The sequence below is a fragment of the Manacus vitellinus genome, unplaced genomic scaffold, assembly GCF_001715985.3.
Source record: "Manacus vitellinus isolate BGI_N305 unplaced genomic scaffold, ASM171598v3 scaffold_1_pilon, whole genome shotgun sequence".
In the NCBI taxonomy this organism is placed as follows: domain Eukaryota; kingdom Metazoa; phylum Chordata; class Aves; order Passeriformes; family Pipridae; genus Manacus; species Manacus vitellinus.
In genome coordinates, this window is record NW_021939396.1 from 47,097,014 (window position 1) to 47,111,463 (window position 14,450).

A 14,450-nucleotide genomic window follows, 5' to 3' on the forward strand; every position below is an offset into this window, starting at 1 on the left:
CATAATAGATACTGCACTGACTTTTAAAGTCTTGTACTGTTGAAGACTAAAATTTATACATTACCAGTAGGCACAGCTCTCAATTTTTAACGTAACTTAAACTATTTTAATCTATCACAGCATCACTTCCTAAAGACTACTTTTTAAAAAACCAAAAAACTTATTATCTCCTGGAAAGCAAGGACATACTACTCTCATTCCTGAGAAACGAACAAAGTATTTAGACTCCTAAAGTATTTTTAGCCAAAACCTTCTAGTAAGAATCAAGAAAAGCTGATTCGATTCAGTAAAAGCTTTCCAATGCATGCTACTGTGTTGCCATGAACAGGGTTGCACGAAGCACAAGATCTTCAACAATTTTGTTTCTGACAACTGAAATTATCTTTCCATATGGTGGAAAAACAAGTCTGAAAAGGAAGGTTATTGCTTCTTATTCAAATACTACTGCTAACCTTTCTTCCCTAAATAAAACAGAGTGCACCCATGAGGAACTACCCTCTGCATTTCATTAAATGTTAAATCCAAAGGAAATCTCCATGGACTTTCACTACCCCTGTCACACACAGCTGCATACGGGATATAGCTGGAATGAGTTAGAACAGGAAAGCACATTATACAGAGATTAATTATATTACACAGTACTTACATTATAATTGGATAATTATTATTTATATTGTACAGTATGAAGTAGCTTTCTCAAAATCTAAACCCATCAATATCAAACATTGGCAAAACCAGCAGCTTCCACTGCAACCAACAGCAGGGGCTGAAACCCTACAGACCACAGAGACCAAGTCTTAACCCAGTGCCAACACTGTTCCCATCACATTCAATGAATAGGTATGGAGAAGTATGTGAGCAGCTTGTAAATCCCAAAGCAAAGAACAAGTGGCTGCTGAAAACATATTTTAACAATTTGCATTAATTATTTAAAAATAAAGTTCTTTCAAAGGTATCTAAAAATACTATCTTTTCATATGTACCTGTCATATAAACTAAGGTTGAAGAAATCTTGAAAAATGAAAAGAAACTGAGAAAGAGAGCAACAAAGTTTTTATTCTGTCAGTTCATTTTTTCACCTGTACACTATGATAAATTAAAACACTAAGTCACTTAAGTTAGGTTGGTTTTGATGCCTTTGATTACATACACTTTCAAATGCATCCATTAAATTGAATCCTAGAAGTATAAACTATGATGCAGCATCTGTTGTCTCAGAATATGGAAGTTACTGTATCTGGCAGATGTTTAAATGATCACATTCACGTAGCCAGATCTGGAAAGGCCATTCAATTACACATAAACACAGAATTTAACATACACTTAACAGCAGCTCTAGTCAGTACTATGAACTGCATATTTACAGAAAAATTTGCACATATGTCACACATAAAAATTTTAAATCAACCTTTTTGTTGTTACAACATAATCCACCCTTCACAATTCTACTGTGCTGCTTTAACAACGTTTGAGTGTATGGGAGATTCAAAGGCACGTAGCACTTCTGATGCTTCTATAAACTCTTCAGAGATAAAGAAGCAGCAAATTTTTTTAAAAGTTTGGATTGCAAACTTTCTCAATAAAGTCTGATGCACTTTTAAATACTGTATGCCAACAAGTAACTGAGTTCACAAACATTCTTTCAAGCATACAATTTTCTAATTCCATGGTGACATCTAACATCACTACAACCAAGAAGGAGGAAGACAAATGAGCCACCACTCCTTTCCCACTGCTGTGTGCACAAAAATCAGTATTAATTCGGTCCAATTACACTTTCAAGTCAAAGCTTTTGAAAGAGTCAGTATACATCTTATATGACAAGTTTTATTAACCATCAGCATTTCCTCTGAAAAACTTAGACCTTGCTAAACAGTTTTAAAGGAAGCAATTATATATTATATAATGCTATCTGCATACAGAAATCGTTACAGGCAACCTTAAAATTCTCCAATGAACAGTCATGACAAAATCTACAATTTCCTGAAAATACAAAGTTGATTTTAACAAAAGCAAAAATGTTCCTGCGGTTCAGCAAAACCTGTTTTCTAACATTAACAGTTTGCATTCATAAAGACACTAAGCTTGGGACAAAGAAAGTATTTCCTAAAAGCTCAAAATGAGACCAAAACAGTTTTCTAACTATGAAATGGCATGCAAACATACTGATTTGTTGTCAGTTTTTTCTCTCTCTTATAAAAGACTTACTGGATCAGAGTAAAGCAGGTATTTTACACGTTCGTTGAGACAATGACCTCTCACACTAAAAATGTCACATTCAGAACATTTTATCACATCTTTGACATAAAAGCTGCTTCTGTAAATTCCAATATTATGCTCTTCAGGCCCCCATGACCAGTGCAACAATCAAATAGGTTTCAGAAAGCTTAACAATACCTAAATTTGATGATTTTCCTTTACAGAAAGTATATACAAGTTTATAAACCCATGGCAGGGGTATTACAATTATATTAACATCAACTCATTAACTGAAATCAAAAGATACTTGCATCCTGTAAAGACTCTATGGCTGATGCCCATTCAATAGTTCTATCAAGGCACTATACAGTCATTAAATCTCTACTATTCTCCAAGATGTGCTGAAGAATATTGTGAACGTGTTTAAGTTGTTAAAAAGCCCTGAGTCAGAACTTGCGTATTTACCACAGGGTTAGCTATAAAAATGACACATACTAAAACTTCTGGAGATAACAGTTCTGCTTTGTCAACACAAAAAAGTTATGAAATGCACAAAAAGACAACAGTAAGAATTCCAGCAACTTATGCAAGAAAGCTATACAATGTACATTGTGGCAAATCACACACTGCTATTGTACGTAATTTATACAGTCAGTAAAAAACCTTGAAAATGTATTCATACATCAAAACAAAGCAAAACAAAACTGATGCATTCCCCATCCCTTCCCGAAGACAAAGAACAGCTAGAGAAGAATTCAGCACTTTGACAGAAAGGAGGTAGCACTGCTAAAGGTTAGGCTGTAAGTGTTGTTGGGGATTTTTAAGTGAAAAGTTGACCCATGCAGCACAAAGAACAGGATAGGTTCTTCGGTTCATCAGCTGCTACTGGAAGAGTAAAATAAATTTCTGGTACATTTAATTTTGTAGAGGAAGCTCAGATCACTAGCTTAAAGCAGCTTCTTCAAACAATTTAGTGTTTACACAAACTGCAATTAATACTGCTAAAGATAATTACACATACATAAACCTTAATCTCTATAAAATATCTACACAATAAGTACTTAGATTATTTTTGAAAGACCATTTCACATCTTTAAAAGAGGCTAAAATACCAATTGTAAGACTATGCTAACAAGGCACAAGTACTTGTGCAAATCTGCTATATCCACACCCAGTCCAAACTAAGAACACCACCTTCTAATGGAACTTAGACATTTACAAAGTAACTTGTTTACTATTTTGCCAGTGTAGTTTTCAGTATCCATTTCAGGAAAAAGAGACTGTACTAAGAGCCAAAATTTTGAGAAGTGCTATATGAGCTTGGGGTGCAGTAAGTAATAAGAAGGTTTGGGAGGGAAAAAAAGTCAAAACATAGTTATATAAAAGTTAACATGCTACAACTATTTAGAGTATTCTGTTAGACTCTTAGGTTGTCTTTATACTTTAAATCACTGTGTACTGATGTCACAGTATTTATTTATTTTACTAAAAGGAAAAGAAAGTATTTTACTTAAACATCTCTGCATACCTCACATCTGAACAATACGTATTATTAGGTGCCTTCTTGTTTCAAGAAACAAATCAAGATATTTCATTCCATTTAATTTCGAAATTGCTATTAAATACTGGGGGATAATCATAATAAACAAACCTTGCAACTCTCGCATTTTATGATTTTACAGTATATTAAACACCTTACTGATTTTTCTCATTATCACTTTGCTCCGGTGAGATTTACATGTTAATCTTTTGCTGAAGACAGAGGCACAGTGATATATCCTCAGCTCTCCTACTTGTTGTAACACCCTTTGGCTTCCAACTGAACTTCTGTTTTTCATCCTTCTACTATGTGTTACCCACTTTTAGTCTACGCACATTGCACAGATGATACCAGACTAAAGAGAGAGAACAAACTCACTAGGTTCCTCAACAACACCAGCTCACCTTCTACATCAGAATCCAATGTGTGAATATAAATACCTATTTCAAGAAACAATACTGGATTTGCAAACATTTGTCCTCATTAGGTTTTTGAAAGGCAAACATGGTGTAGCCTTCCTTAAGACAAGATACAGCTCTTCCACCAGTCAATAAGAGGCCTATACTAATAGTTTGACTGTTAGTTGAACTATTATGTAACTGTTGGTTAACTTACCTAGTTTTCCTAATTCAGCTGTTTCTCGTAGCACCATAACAGCATCAAGTTGACATACTTCAATTTCAACTGGCACACAACATTGCCAAATGAGTCCAATCACAAACTCCTATGCAGTCACATACATCCACTGTAATTCCAGTACAGAAGACTAAGTCTGCTCCTCAAGCAATACCTTCATTGTCTCTGTTTCCATAGGACTGTGATGGCATTCAAGTACTGAGAGTGTTTCAACAGCTTCTCTGTTGAAAAATACAAGCCCAACAGAGAACTCACCTATCTATGTTACGGTATGTGCCTTCTGCAGTCAACTAATATTTAACATCCAAATACAGTTTCCTACCCAGGATGCTTTAGATCAGTTCTTACTCAGCTGAATTTTTCAATTCATGATAAGCTGGAATACTTTCAAGTAATTCTGGCTTGTTCCACTAAAAAAGAGTTAAGAAAATGCCAATTGCTATAATGAAGTTTCAGTTGCCCTATCAAGAATAAATCCACCCTGCCTTTGTGCTACAGCAGTTTATAGAGGTCCCCATGAAGAATTAAGAGGACACAGTTTTCAAAATATGTCTACCAGAGACAGAGGAAACCAAGGTACAGATCTGATGCGCTACAGGCTAAAATTCAGAATCGACTGTCAAATGGCATATATCCTATTATAGAAGTATTTCCAAGGGAAGCCTGACAGGAAACTGAAGCCTACTATAGAAAGTTCAGCTGTCAAACATGCTACCAAAAAAACCCCAAATCAAAGCAAAAGAAAACTGCCCTCTCCCCCCCCCAAAAAACCCACCACCACCACCCAAAAAACCAAAACCACCCTCAAACTTAGTGACATGCACATTGGTCAAATGAAAATTGCCATGAAAACTCAGGTGCACTCAGAGTTCAAGTGGAGATAGCAAAATGCTGAACTGAAAAAAAAGCCTTATATCAGAAACTTTCCAAAGCTCCTTGAGATTCTAGTACTTTAGGATGGGAACCCAAGAAGCAAAAAGGGAAGGCTATTTCATTTTGCCAAGAATACAGATACACAGATTATCTGAGAAGAGATGACTACTAATGTACAAAATACACCAGACTACTATAATGACTCCAGATTGTGATTCTGTCCAATGAAAAAACACTGAAAAGAATGAGTAACATTTGCAATGTTGGAGCAGGATTAAAGATGGCTATAGAAAGGCTGTGTATTACATCACTTTGCAATGTTAAAAGCTACTCTACATACATTTTTCCAATATATCACTGTAGCTGATTCCTGGAAAACTCTATTCAGTGTTTAAATCTTATTGCTTAAAGGTTTGTCTGTCTTTATAGTTTATTAGTACCATTCTTCTGAGACTTTTGCCAACGTTTGCACAATTCAGGCATAGCAACATAAGCTTCAAAAGAAAGATTCATTTATCTGAAGAGACTACAATTTTATGCCTTTATCCTTACTTGGATCTTTCCCTGAACTATCTCTTTGTCCACATTTTTGACATATGCAATGAGAATTAAGTGATAAGTTAATCTTAGCTGCAAGTAAGGCACCTAAATGACTTCAGCATGGATTTCTTTACTGTCCTGCAAGAGCACATCCAAATGAAGTCTGCACAATGGCAAAGGGCTACATGAACTTTGCACTCACAAAACTGTTGAATCACTTAGGAGTAGGTACACATTCCTTTTAGCTACAAGAGATCCTCAAATTAGCATATTTTCTACCATCACGAATGATGAAAAGATGTATTTGTTATCAAAATGTTAACAGTCTACAGTTCCTGACATTAGAATTTTTGGGGTCAGGAACAGCTCTTTGTCACATCAGTGGCAGCAAACTCCTTTAGCCAAATTCAGCTCACCTAAGTAAGGCTCACAAAATTCACTGTTCTGTCAGCAATATCTTCATTTGCAGTATTACCCAGTAATGCTCACAGATAAGTTCTGGTGTTAACACCCAACTCAGATGAATAAGCAGTATTAAATCTTCTCTTTTGCTCTTGACCCTGTTTGCCTGGAGATGATAAAACCCACTTAAAAAGAGAGGAAATGTTGCAAAACCTCTAATTTTTCCTTATTTATATACCCACAATTTTTAAAAGGCTCCACATGTATATGTTCCTCTACAACTGATCAAACGCACTCACCCGAAATGGATAACTACCCACTGCTCAAACATTTTCCTTTCCAGTCAGGTTAAAAGAAATTCTGTACAAAGTCATGTGACTAGTGGAATTACAATGTTCACTATTTAAGTTAGCTAGTTTGAACCTGTTAGACTAAAGTGCAGTTTTGGGAACCTAATGTTTCTAAAACAGATTTTCTTTTTACTATTTCCTTCCCAGGCCATCCTCAGCAACAAAGGGCATGATAAAGTTAGAATTACCTTATTGTATTCTGAGGCCTCATCTTATGGGAATGGTATATTTATTACTAGTGTGTATATAATTTGTATTGATTTTTCATGATTGTATATTTCAAGATAGAAATGAATGCGAATCAGAACTATCACAGGAAACGTGTCAACAGTCTCCAGAAAAGCATAAAGCCAAAAAAATCCTAAATATTTATGTTTGGTAGTAACTGACAATATAAAAAAAAAAAAATCCCTTACATCACCTGACATCTGATACGTATATGGTACACATGAACAAAACCAAAACAAGAATGTCCCTTTAAACTTTAAGGGGAAGAAGACAAAAAGAAAATGAAAAAAATGACTGCTTTAAATTAGCTTCAGGCTTAGATGTTTTAGAAGAGTAAAGGTAAAAGCTGACTGTTCAAATACTGTTCTTTTATTTGGTGTGTTCACAGTCTTTAAACAATTACCATGTAATGAACCTGTGCTACAGTATTAGAAATGTTTTCACTAGAACCCTTTACTGCCTTTTAAACTTACAGAGATTTAAACCATCAAAATGACCTTAATATTTCACAACCTAATAAAAGACACTGGTTCCACTATCTAATACAAAAGAATCCTTCGCTCAATTGCCTTGCGGCATATAGGGCATTCACTCATTCGGTCTCCACAAAGCTGACACGTTCCATGGCCACAGAGAAAAATCATATTCTTCAGGCGGTCCAAACAGACAGGACACATAGTCTGTAAAAGATTTTGACAGATTACATAGTCAATGGCAGCAGTTATACAGTATTGAAAATGTCAACAATTTATATGTTGCATATAACAACAAATACAAAATCATCTTAAGCATAAAAGATAATTGCCATAGCATAACCCAGCCACTAACCTAAATTAGTTTGGGCTTTTTTTAATCCCATTTTTACTTGATATTGATTTAAAATATGTGGGCTTTTCCTACACAAACAACTATGCAGCTTTTTTCCAAATATGACCCCTTTAAGTAAGACAATCCAGTAGAAGGCTGACATCAAATTTTCAATATCATTGTCTTAATGTTGCAAACTTGAGGATTCTTCAGAAACAGTCTCCTATATGTCATGTAATCTTCCAGGGAGCAAACACAACAAACAGTTTTACAAATGCAATGCTTGGGTAATGATTTACAAATTTCTTCTCAGGTTATCTGGCCATTCGTATACTTACCTTAAAACATCAAGCACTGAACACATGTAGAAGCAATAAAAATGCTGCATAATCAATAATCTATGTAAATATTCAATACTTTGTTTGTGGAAGTTATCTAGATTTTCAACCAAAAGAACACCTCAAGTTTCAAATGAAGAACAGTTTAATAAATATCTGACCTTCAGTCATAACAGTAGCACAGCAAACTTTTAAAATCAGTTTTAATTGCTGAACATTAAAGTGACAGCCAATGCCCAAAATCTCTAAAGGTTATTCAACAGCAAAATTAATTTTGTACCAAGCCACTAAGGAACAGTGTCCTTCACCTTTTGTCATATGCAGAAATTTTGGTAAGGCATGTTCCTTCACCATAAACATATTGCAGCCACATTAGGATTTCATTTATAACAGTTGATCAAAGGTTAGTAAATGAATAGATGTTACAACAGATGATAATTGTTAAGACCATTCTATAGTCCACCAAGTCAAATCTCAGATCTGAGACACACTATACATATCTAACAAATATAAATGTTGATCTTGTACATAATATGAAATACTGAGAGGGTTCATATTTCAAATACAAATTCATTTTATCACCGTCTTGCACCTGTGACTTGTTTACATACTCATCATTGGGTGTTTACTTCAATTTGTTCATCTAAAGAGAGAAATCCATATTAGGGACCCTATTCAGTATAACCTTTAAAGCACACTTTCTGTGGAATTAAGAGGTATTCACAGAATCAGGTAGGTTGGAAAAGACCTCTGAGATCATAAAGTTCAACTTAAGACCTATCAGTACCTTGTCAATTAAACCATGGCACTGAGTGCCACTTCTAGCCTTTATTACTTCCTAAGGTACATAGCTTAGTTGAAGACCAAAAAAAAACCAAATCACCATCATTCTGCTTATACAAAGTTTAAATTGGCATGGAGTCTGGCCAAATGCCTATTTTAATCTTCAGGATACCAGTATAATGGAGTAGCAGGAGTATAAAACCTTATGTCAATTTATGTTTAAAAAAATCCTGAAGGGGGAGTGTTCTCCAGCTTTGCCAGATTTCCACAGTACTAAAACAAAACACTCTTAAACAAAAAATTTGCCCAATACTGAGTGTCTGTCAATCAGTCCCACTCATTTTTCCTTTCACACTAAGTCACCAGCTTGACATCCTGTCATGGTTTGAGATCCTCAAAATTCTAATTCTCTAGTCCTAGCCCCCTGTCACTTTGCTCCAGGGGGAAAACCTGGTTCAAATCATTACACATCCCAAGAGGACAATTAAGAGTATTCTTCCTTCAGTAACTCACAGACTTCAAGTATCAGTGAAACAGCTATTTCCAAGGCAATGAACACAGAGCTGTTCTGTGATAAGTGTCTATAACCTGACAGCATTGGCATGATGTCCTTTGACAAAGGACTGACAAAGCAAACACTAATCTTATCTTTTTGGGAAAAAAACCAACAACTCGTAGCCTTTACGTTTTAGCTAACTGCCTTTGTGTCTAAATATAATGTCAGAATTACTAAAGTTAAAAGGGTCTGTTTCTCTCCAAATGACACAACAGCATTTAAAAATGAAAACATTGATCAAGGGACTCAGAAATAATAAAAATTAAAATCTGTTTCAACACCATTACTTTTAACTGTTTCAATCAGTGAAGCACAGAAATCCGAACATGTTCATCTTACAGATATTTTCTGCAATTGCATGCAGTATTAGCAAATTGCCCAATTTCTACTGCTTAGTATGAAAGCAGAGAATATAAAATACATTAGCTGTTTAATTTCTCAACATGATACTAACTTAAATGTTAAGTTACTTTTACACAGTAGGAGAACATAGTTGGCAGGACAGTGAATCTTCCTGTTTGCTACACAGGGTTTTCTTGATTAGCTCAGCAGTTTCCCAGTGAGATAGAAGCCCAGATAACTGAGCTTTCCAGCTTCCAAGGAGAATTTCTTACTTAACTAGGAGTTTATAAGTACTTCTACAGAATACGCAGTATCTGTTTCTATTGTACTACTAGTTTGTTAGAAAAGCCTCTACATGAAAGATTTGACTACTATCTTTTGAAGAAAAAGAAATAAAAAAGGACTATAAAAAAGGCATTATGCCTGTTCTCAATGAGAACTACTTCTTTGGGTAAGGACTCTGAAAAAGTGCTCATAGCCACCTTAATTGGCTTTGCAATTCAAAAAAAATTTTTACCACTAACAAGGTGTTTTAAACTGTTTGAAGTATCAATTCCTCCTTACTAAAAACAGTTTTTCCAACAATATACAGGTGCACAGTGACAAAATAAATTTATTTTTAAGGAGGAAGAAAGTGATGTAAGTATGGTGAAGGAACATACATAAGATATTAGACAGATGATGATGATCATGTATGAAATGGAGTGAAGGTATTGCAATTACAGTCAAAAGGGTTCACATTCAGGGAATCCCTGAAGAATGGTGTGGTCATCAGATGTGGGAGATTCTGTTGACATCAGCATCACTTCTGCTTGCCACCAGAAATGGTTTTAAAAGCTTGCTGCACTAACATATTAGATTATCATTGAAGGTATGAGTTGAAACAAAGGATTATACCTGCTGAAAGAGAACAAATTAATTTTAAGTAGAAAAATATCATTTTAACACTGAATTGTTACAGCATAAATCAAAAGAATACACAGTTATAGTGGACTGCTGTGCATCACTTTAAACACAAATTTAAAAAATGACATGATGAATTTTTATCAAATCCAACTTGCTACTGACAAATATGATATTCAACTTGCCTGATCACAAGACTAAGCAGAAAAGACACTAAGGAAAATATGGAAGAGTCTCAAGCCAAGATGCACACAAGAATGACCAGAACCACCTCGTTCTAGTCAGAGGCATTGAACAATTCTGGCTTCTGGCTAGCAAATCTCAAAAGTAAGACAAAATTGTATAGAATAAAAGAGCACCTAAGGAAAACTGAAAAAAAACCTGAGATCACATCTAATCAAGAAAAAAACCTGTAATATAGTTTTCTTTTCCTGTGCCTAAGAGTATTAGCATACCCAAAGAGAAATCTTTTATAAACTCCTAAAATTAACCAGAAAAACATACATCTGAAGAAAATAGATTACTTGCATTTCTACATTCATCTGCACCATTTACACATATCCTTTCAAATGCCAAAGAAGTAACCATATTCTTTCCATTCAATGCTAAAAAGTAAAGCAGAAGCTAAACAGTAGATGTAAGATGTCAGAGATATCTAGACATTCCAGGTGTTACTGTTAAGACAGACATGCATTTTTCAAATGACAATTTTCCATCTGCATGTTCTTTTACAGACAAAAGCTACACAGGAATCTGTTTTAAATTTCTATTACTGGGGTGCTGGCCCAGTCACCATATGACAGGAACAGCTCTTCACAGACATTCCACTGAGCACATCAGTTCCCAAATTTAAGGCATTTAGAGATATGGGCTGTAAAACTGGCAATCTAAGCACTATAGCCTTAGTTTTCACATGCATGAACAGCTGAAAGCCACAACTACCAGGATGAGATGTGATGCTGCCATCACTGAAGTATTACTGACTGCTGTAAGCCTTACAAGAGGAAAAAGCAAGTTAGAACACTCCTGTTTCCTGTATCCATGAAAAGTCTCTTCCAGTTTTGTTATACATAGGGAAGCCAAAATCACGTTATTAGGGTTCTAAGAGAGTAAGTTCATACAATAATCAGATACTCCAGGTCCTTTACTAGTGAAAAATCTAAAAATCAAGTTTTTCTACAGACGGAAAAGCAATGAAACAATTCGGTAATTTAACACAACAAAGTTCTGCATGTAGACAACTACTTTAAGCATTTCAAATGGAACTAGACTTAGAGATGTAACACATTTAAATAGGTCAGTAGAAAATTAATTTTTCCATTAGGTTTCTGAATTGCATGTAACTTAACCAACGAATAATCAACACAATCTGTAGTTAATCTGTATAAATTTCCTCCTGTAAACACTATACATAATTACAGATGACAAATCATAACATTTAAATTACAAATATTCAAGTTTTTTGTATAGTACTTTCAAAGTTTTAACTTTGCAATTACACAATCTTTTGAAGAATATGTGAACCATACCCCTCATATGGCAGGTAACTGTCAGCTGTTGTTCAAAGACAGCTAATGAACAAACAAGTAAAGATGCAGGTAGATACAGAACAGTGAAAAAAATCTACTTTTACCACCATTCCATGAAAACAGCTTCTGCTGTACCTACACACTCAGGTCACTAAACAGGCAGAGAATACACTGACTGGACAAGAGCACCCTTTTTTAATCACACCAACACAGATGCTTTTAAACAGACTGATTATCAAACCTGGTCACTTGATTTTTTTGTTTTTAACCCTGTACATAGAGAACATACAAGCCACATCATGCAAAAAAATATTGGTCATTTAACTAAAATTTAAGAGCTGATGCACTTTAACACGTCATCTTACTTTAAATAACAGAGGATGCATTGGCTTGTCCAATTAGTTTAGTGGTCCATAAAATTTTTATTCAGCACTTTTACCTGTTCCTTGATGTCTTGTAACTGTTGCTGCAGCTTCTGTACATCTGCATTGACATTAGTATTGTCTTTGTCTTTCTGCAAAACTGGAATGTTTCCACTTGCTGTAACGTAAAGAAAATAAAGATACATGATTATGCAGCAATCCAATGAAACAGGAATAATTACTTCCAGTGTCATAACTACAATTTTTTAATTATCTGAAATAATGTTAGTCAAATATCTTTGGTAATCTAATTGAATTCACTACATCATCACTGCAGCTCAGTTAATAAAGAATTTCTTTGAATTTAGTGGCAACACTTCTTTGACAAATATTTCCACAATAATGATACTTGTAGTCCCTTAATGGTCTTGGAGCTCTTATTTGCTAGTAGTTCCTGAAGTAAAATTTTTGGGGTATATGCTTAAAAAAAAAAAAAAAAGTCAAATCCTTTAGCACTGAAAAGACTTATCTACACCGATGATTCACTTTGGTGTTGAAAACTGCACAACTGTCTTGGAAGTAATTTGTTCAGACTTTGAACAAGCTCTGATTAATATTCTTATACCTGACTGACCTAGGAAGCAATGTTACTATAAGAAGCAGAAAAACTGTAAAGTATTTTAAATTCCCAGTGTATTGAAAACACGATTTTACTGATTATTCTTACATTTATCTATTTTGGAACATTATGACCAGAACGAAGTAATATTCCAATTCCCATAAAGTCAACTGAAATACTGCATACCACAGAGTAAATGCACATACACAGACAGAGTAAATGCACATAATCCACAGAAATTATTCAAAGAAGTCACAAGAAATTTAAAAACTAGTCAAAGCAGGAGATGTAAAACTCTACATTCTGTCAGGAAAGTTGCTTGTATTTAGATGCAAAACATTTAACATGCTTTCAGAGTTCCAGAAGTAAAAAAACCCAAACATTTATTTGCTCATTTGCACAATTACAGACAATTCACAGCTTTTGCTTCATTAGACATTACCAAGTGGCTAAGCTACCACATGCTCTCGGCCTTACTCTGAACGCTGGAAGCAATGCTCCAGTATAATGACCAGTGTTATTATTACATCTGCTGCTGCCACTGCAGAAAGTAGTGCAAACAGCAAATGGATACCTGGGTTAACATTGTTATTATTGAACTTTAGAAAGGAGAGAAAGTATTTAGGTCATTTAGAAGAATGAGAATAAGAAGTTGGTGGAGGAATATGAAAGAGTATGGGCTTTGGAGTCACTCACAAATATCATCAGTGGTATCTTCTGTACCTTTCCCTCCGCAGCACATTATGAAAGGCACTCTTCGCTCAACCACTGCCCGACACTGTACACACTTCTTCATCAAGCTTGCACAATCTGGTAGGACAGAGAAATAAATCAACTCTGAATCCTGCTACTTAATTTTTCTTCTTTTCTATATGTGAGCTTGTCTAATCACAGTAACTGTACAGCAATGACTGAACATATGCTTATAATAGAAAAAACTACTTTCTGCACAAACTTTCTGCAAATCACACATATAAACAACATCCTGTTTGGGATTCAAAGTAAATCTATTCCCTTTATCTCCTTTTAAAGTATTACACGTGAACAGGTTCCTCTTTCTCCAAATGGATGTCTATTCCACTAGAACTGCTGAAGTTAAAAAGTACAATTACACATATTTGAGATCGGAATTTCCAAGAATGTCTTGCTACCCACTTTTTCCTTTAGAGCAAAGAATCTCACTAACTGTCCTAATGGTCCAGGGGCAAATAAGTGCTGCTCCTTACCCTGAAGAATAAACCTACATCTTTTGATATAATCCTAGAAATGAGGCTGTAATTCTTCTACAAAAGGCAAATTATTATGTCTCATAAATGCCAAAAGGTTACTATAAATTAATAAAATGGGTCTTATAAACTACACAAATTTGGAGACTCTCCATTATCCTGTTTGAACAAGATGTCCAGAAAAAAATCTGGAAAGAAATCATCTGCATTTGTTAAA

The 14,450-nt window shown here is 34.8% G+C and overlaps 1 protein-coding gene across 1 annotated transcript in view; it reads right to left on the reverse strand.

The window, feature by feature from the left end:
- Positions 1–1,036: 1,036 nt before the first annotated feature.
- The window catches only part of MIB1 (mindbomb E3 ubiquitin protein ligase 1), an 85,703-nt gene continuing 72,289 nt past the window's right edge, over positions 1,037–14,450 (reverse strand). Inside the window, exons 20-22 of the mRNA XM_018075174.2 lie at positions 13,704–13,817; positions 12,466–12,566; positions 1,037–7,448 (exon numbers count right to left, since the gene is read on the reverse strand). Coding sequence (XP_017930663.1) covers positions 7,308–7,448; positions 12,466–12,566; positions 13,704–13,817 — 356 coding nt within the window. The 3' untranslated portion in view covers positions 1,037–7,307. The remainder of the gene's footprint in view (positions 7,449–12,465; positions 12,567–13,703; positions 13,818–14,450) is intronic.